Below are 6,554 nucleotides of genomic sequence, written 5' to 3' on the forward strand. Positions count from 1 at the left end.
GCAAAGAGATTGGAGGATCAGGAGATTGTCGCATTTCATCATATATGTCCATTGCATCCGAGGGCAATCCACTATCTAAAAAGGCTCTGATAAGATCTCCGAATGTATGCTGATCAAACAGAACTTCCTCTCTCTTCAGGTCTTCCCAAACCTGCTTTACTTCATCAACCTTTTTGTTTCTAGCAAGCATCATAAGCATGTCCCTGTAAAAGAACATGTCTGGCCGGTACCAAATTTCTTTGCGCACCACATCATATAACTGAGAAGGCAAACATTAGAAGATAGTCAAGCGTTGTGCACATTTTGTTTTCTTATTTGTATTTGCTTCTGTACAATAGCATAACTGATGGAACGGTACAATATCAATGGGGAAAGTAGGCATCATGAAACAGAGGAAGAGTCACAATTCATGTGTTTCATTCAAATTAACTTTTGAAAGGAAAAAGAATAGCAAGCAGCCAATAAGCACTAGCTCGAGAGAAGGAATGAAGGGTGAATTCATGAGTTCAATACAATAACTTACCTATACAATGAAAAAAGAAAAAGAAAAAGAGTAGCAAGTAATTAATTTCACTCTTTTTTCTGTTTTACTCTGCTTTGAAGTAACAGGACCTATAGAAAAACAACTCGCTCAGTGGCTAAGAAAATACAGCATATACACCAAATGGAAATTGTACAATGTGCTTATGGGGAAGGTCATTCCTCAATCAGAAAGCAATGACATGTCAAATCCTATAAGTTAAGAGTCACCAATTAACTCACTGCACTTGTTCTTAGCACAGTACACCTCGTGTAAGGGATTGATTAGGTGAGTATATATATATATATATATATCTCCATGGCTTTTATTAGTATGGTGGCTGGTAGACATAGTAATACAAGCACACTACCTAAGAATTCAACCTGTTATTCTTTCTTACTATTTGTACACATAGAAGGTCAGAAAATTTGGAGTAGGACATCAGAATGCTACATGAGGAATCAGCTAGTAAGCTAATAAGGTCATCAATTAAATCACAATTGAACTTAGCAGTTAGTACTTAATATAGGCTAAGATTTTGAGGTTGTAACACAAGTCTTAATCTAAACCTATATTTATTTGAGGCACTTTCCCCTAAGAAAAAGGGACTAAACAGCGGGACTTACAGATTTGGGTTACTGTCTACCACGTCAAACTCTTGCAACACCCCTTGAGGCTTTGAATTCCAATCTAATTAAGTAGAACTTTCCAACTACAACTGAGTTCTAAATGCTTCTAACATACACCTTGTCATTGATAATCAAAATTCGAACTTTTTTTTCTTCTTTCCCACACCTTCTCATAATGCAAACAGAGGAAAAAAGAAGTGTTCAAAAATCTAAAACTCTCCACTACTCTCCTTCAAATTTCCATATTTTCTCCATAAACGGATCATTATCCAAGAAACTTATTTCCAGTGAAAACAGAAAAACCTTCTGCAATTCAATATTACAATCTAGAACCATACATAGACCGAATACGAAACTGAACTTAGGAATGACAAAATCGAGAACCAGAACCAAAAGGCAGGAAACTTTATTTTTCCTCAACTTTCTGGGGACCGAAACAGACCCAATTTTTTTTTTTTTTCTTTTGCAACATTTTATCAGCAACACAAACAAATTGAGAAAAGAAATGACGAACCTTCATGCAGAGGAAGACCTGTTCTTGTCTCTGGAACTCAGCGAGAACGGCGACAAGATCGGACTTGAGCAAGCGGGACACGTGGGAGCGGATGAACCGGTCGAGGCGGACCGGGTGGGACTGGAGCCTCTTGAGCTCCTTGGCCACGATGAGACCCTCCTTGCCCATCTCCTTCTTTCTTCTCCATATCGACAGGCTCGGGCTCGAGGCCGAGCCGGAAACATATCGACGACACCAACTTTGCTGCTGTCTTTGTGAGGAGATTTCGTAAAGCAAAGAGTGTTTGGGGAAATTGGGAGAGGAGGCTGCGCTTGCGGTTGTTGAGTATAAGGTTTTTCTGAGGAGATTTCGGGCGTGACGCAGCATTTAAAGGTTTGAGGGACGAAGATTTTCGGTGCTCACTCTGTTCTCTCTGCGAACCTGCGTACCGGTATGCTTTTCCTGTTCTCTGCATTGAGTTCACAAATTGCCAATAGCCATTCCCCAAAAATAAAAAAGGAAAAATGACTAATTTAGTTTTTGGGGTTTATCATCTGATCTCGAACACGTGAAAATACCTTATTAATTTTTAACATAAAATAAAATGATGAAAATAATATAAACTAAATATACTTTATGGCTGGAGTACCCCAAGAGTATGAACGACACTCAATATTAGAGTCGCTCTTCCCAAGCCTTGAACCACCCTTAAAGGATGGTGGATGGTAGAGTCACTCCGAGGGTGGCTCACACGCTTTTGATTCCAGGGTGGAAGAGCCGCCCTCAAGTATTTGGGGTTGGGGGTGGCTTTGTCACCCCTAAAGATGGTTCGACTACCTCTCTTTTGTTTTTAATTTAAGTTTTAAGTTTTTTATTTTTGGTATTTTTATACTCGATGAAATTTTCTTAATTCTAAATAAAAATGAGCACATGTCTATCATGTGTTTTTCTCTATAAAATTTAACGCCCTTGAAACCTTATGGCGTTTTTTGTCAATGATTAATAGTTGAAGGGGGTTGAGCCGGACCGTTGATAATTTATGGGAACAATGTGTAAATAAGTAGTATAGTTGAGATAATTTATATGTAATTAACTTTTTAATATTATTATTTTTAAAATTTGAGCGTAAAACTGTAGTTTACTATAGAATGAGTTAATTTTGTTGGTGTATGTATGATTGGGTCGGTTTTGGGGATGAAATATACTCTATTACAACTATGTTCTAAAATATGCATAGGGATTAGAAACAAATTTTTACAAAACCAACACAATTCAACATGCAATAGTGAATTTTTTTATTAAATCCTAAGACAATAACAATTACAAGCAAGCACACAACCGATCCTCTGGCGGGTTTGCTATAGTGATGTTGAGGGGATGAGTATATCAATCTCCAGGTCAGGAATGTGCTCAATTTTGGGCCAATCTGGACCTCCTCCACCCTCCTTCTGGCATCGCTGAGATAACAGAGGACATGTTTGGATTAGCAAATGTTGAAGAGAGTTGGGAAGCCCATCCTCGGGCAAGGACTGGAGCAAACGGCAATCCTCAATGTAAAGGTCAGTGAGTGAAGGGAGGTTGTTCAGTGAAAATGACTTGAGAAGGGGGCATGATGCGATAATCAAACACTCCAGCGAAGTGGGTAGCTTCTCATTTAGTGTCTCCAGCTTTTCACAATTTCGAATGGAAAGTAGTTTGAGAAAGGTCAAGGTTTGCAGTGACCCTTCTTCTGTGTCGGACAAGAACACCAGATGTTTGCAATCACGAATGTACAACGCCTTGAGCCCTGGAAGTCGGGGCCATTTGGGAAGTGAGAATATGTTTGAAATAACCAACGAGTGTAGAGAGCTGGGATCTAGCATTGCCCTCACTAATTCTCCATCATGACTTGCATCCAGAGCTAAATGCTCAAGACGTTGAGCATGGTGTGGTGGTGGGAGAGCGGTCAGCAGCTCACACCCATGGATCTCCAGCTTTTTTGGATTGAAGTTTTGTGGCAATGCCTGCAGCTTGGGGCAGCTAATTACTTTCAGTTCTGACACTTCAATCAAAGAGGGTCGGCGAGTGGTTTCAGGTTGGCCTTGATCATTATCAACTTCCATCACTATATTTACTTCATGCCAATCCTCCAGAATAAGATTGTCAATGAGTATTAGAATCTGCAAATATGGGACCACTGGAAGAGCCCTTAAGGAATTACAACTCTTGATCTTCAAGTAATCTAAAATTGGAAAGATGTTAGGCAACTCCCTTAGCTCCGGACAATTACTCAACTTTAGCAAGCGAAGGGAGTAGCATTCGACCTCCGTCCATTTCTCTAACTCCTGCATACCTTTGATGTAGAGCTCTCGAAGATTGGGTAACTGATCACCTAGATTGAGGGTTTTGCATTTTAGGCAACCATTCAAGGTAAGACTGACTAAATTTTGGAGCCCCCCTTCTCTCATCCAAGCAGGAAATTCGTTGCCCCCATAACGTAAAATTTGGAGCTTTTTGAGGTTTGAGTGAGGTTCTAGATGTTCGAGTACACTGTTTTCAGTTGCTTCATCTTGTGTATGGACAACTCTGTTACTCCATTCAAACACCAACTTGTCAAGGCTCTTCTTCTCATTCAATTTGGCGGCTCCTGCATTGACTGCCTTCTCTAGCTTGGAGATATGCAATGTTCCTGAAAGACGCACCATTTTCTCCAATTGTTCAATTTCATATCCTTCTTCATCACCAACATGAAATACAGGCAAATTGTGCAGATTGGTTAAGTTCCCCATACTTGGTGGCAACCTGGATAGCTTCAACCAGAACATATCATCGAGCTCAAGGTAACGAAGATCAACCAAATTCCCCATACTTTGTGGCAAACTAGAAAGCCAAATGCACCCCAAGAGCTTCAGCGTTTGCAAATTGAAGAGATTGCAAATTGAGTTGGGGAGAAGTCTAATTTCTGTTCTAGAGAGGTCGAGGTAACGTAACAACTTCAACTCTTTAATTGAGTCAGGCAATTCCTTGATCTGGGTTGAGCTAAGATCCAACCCCCGCATGTATTTCAATGTATTGAACACGTTGTCAAGGGCTTGACCAAAGTTTTCCATGTGGCCATTAGGTAGTAGAAGTGTGCGCAGCTTCGGAGCAATTTTGACAATCGCCAACATGGGTTGCTTGACATCTTTACCGAGCAAGGACACGTGACGAGTATGTTCAGAGAAACTGAACTGGTTGTCCTTCACCAAACAATAACTGGGGCTTGAAATTGATGTTGCCAAGTCATGCATAAGATCATGCATGTTGAATTTCTGATTGTTGTCAATGCTTGAAGGTTGAAAGAAGGACCTCATTAGAAGCTCACTAAAATATGCAATCCCAGTCTCCTCCATTGTATCTCGTCCCAAGGATTCTATAAATCCTTCCGCCATCCAGAGTTTGACCAACTCTGCCTTATAGAACACATGCGATTTAGGAAACAAGGAGCAATACTCAAAACAACGCTTTAGATAAGAAGGTAGGTGGTTATAGCTCAATTTTAGAAGACCCATGACATTGAGAGTGTCAGCTGCAGGGTTCTGGTTTTCTATTTCCCATATTTCATTTCTTTGAATTTGCTGCCATTTGTTTACATCAACGTGACCACGCAAGAGACCTCCCATTGCCTTGACTGCCAAAGGGAGACCTTGGCACTTTCTAACGATTTCTCTACCAATTTCTTCCAATTCTTCCCGCTTTTCGCTGGATAAAGTTGTGCCAATATTCCCTAGTGCAATCTTTTCAAACAAGGACCAGCATTCATTTTCAGGCAAATATTGCAAACGATAGGAAGATTGAGTGCCTACAATTTCCCCAACCCTGATACTCCGACTGGTTACCAAAACTCTGCTACCCTTTTCCCCCTGTTTTAAGAGAACTCGCAGGGAATACCATTTTGAGATATCCTCTGTCCAGACATCATCTAGAACAAGTAAGAAACGTTTTCCTCTCAAGATGTCTTGAAGTCGTAATTGTAGGTGGCTTGTGGAGCAGTCCTCCAATTTCATCTTGGAATGAAATTGAATCATTTCTTTAAGAATCCTCGTGAGATCAAACTCAGCTGTGATGCAGACCCACATGGTTGGGCTGAAACGCTTACTTACTCTATCATCGTTGAAGACAAGTTGAGCAAGAGTTGTTTTGCCCAGACCTCCCATTCCTGTTATTGGAATCACACAAACTTCGCCTTCTTGATCAAATTCATTCGAACGCAGCATTTCTATTATTCTTTCTTTATCTTCCTCCCTGCCAACTACATCCGACTTGTCCACCAAAAAGCCCGTGTCGATTTGGGTCTCAGGCCTACCGCCATTATCTTTAATATGGGCGAGATAGAATTGGTTTTTTTCTTCATCAATTATATCAAATCTTTTTGAAATATCCTTGATCTTGCGTGCAGTATCATATCTAGTTAATGCTTTGCCTAAAAAAGGAAGGGGGTTACGTACCGTACTCTGCCTTTTTTTCCACAGATTTGCTTCTGCTGCAAAAGTTTCCAGTAAGTCTTCAGCATCAAAAGCAGCCTCCTTGACCTTTCTGACCCATTCTTTCAGCTGTGGATTGTTCACTTGCTTGTTCTCCGCATCTATAATCACATCTTTGATATCATTGAGCTTGTTTGAGAGGTTATCTACATCTTCATTCACGCCACGGATCGAAGAATACGTCTCCTTGATCAAGTCCAATGCTCCATCAGGAATAAGTACTTCTGCCACGAGTGTAATCACTGAATTCAGGATCTCCATATATGGCTTTTTTATGGCAGCAAGGAAGAAGAAATGCAAATATTTCTGTTGGTTCAGTGAGGATTGCAGGGTTAAACAGAAGAGACAATGAACTGCCACCACAACTTTCCCCAACTTTAGTCAAAGTCTTCTTATCGCAAGAAAAATAA

At 40.4% G+C, this 6,554-nt stretch overlaps 2 protein-coding genes across 2 annotated transcripts in view; both read right to left on the bottom strand.

Moving 5' to 3' along the window:
• Positions 1-2,180, bottom strand: part of LOC132163872 (pentatricopeptide repeat-containing protein At1g62350-like) — a 5,102-nt gene extending 2,922 nt beyond the window's left edge. The window contains exons 1-2 of the mRNA XM_059574252.1: positions 1,664-2,180; positions 3-259 (exon numbers count right to left, since the gene is read on the bottom strand). Coding sequence (XP_059430235.1) covers positions 3-259; positions 1,664-2,029 — 623 coding nt within the window. The 5' untranslated portion in view covers positions 2,030-2,180. The remainder of the gene's footprint in view (positions 1-2; positions 260-1,663) is intronic.
• An 820-nt stretch (positions 2,181-3,000) lies between these two features.
• LOC132163873 (putative disease resistance protein RGA4) lies at positions 3,001-6,405 on the bottom strand. The gene has a single exon (XM_059574253.1). It carries the CDS (start codon positions 6,403-6,405, stop codon positions 3,001-3,003), a length of 3,405 nt encoding a protein of 1,134 aa, XP_059430236.1.
• Between the last annotated feature and the right edge of the window lie 149 nt (positions 6,406-6,554).

Source organism: Corylus avellana, chromosome ca10 (genome assembly GCF_901000735.1).
Source record: "Corylus avellana chromosome ca10, CavTom2PMs-1.0".
In the NCBI taxonomy this organism is placed as follows: Eukaryota; Viridiplantae; Streptophyta; class Magnoliopsida; order Fagales; family Betulaceae; genus Corylus; species Corylus avellana.

Excerpts from the sequence above, each read along its gene's own strand:
- LOC132163873 (XM_059574253.1), bottom strand. The coding sequence starts at position 6,405 with ATGGAGATCCTGAATTCAGTGATTACACTCGTGGCAGAAGTACTTATT.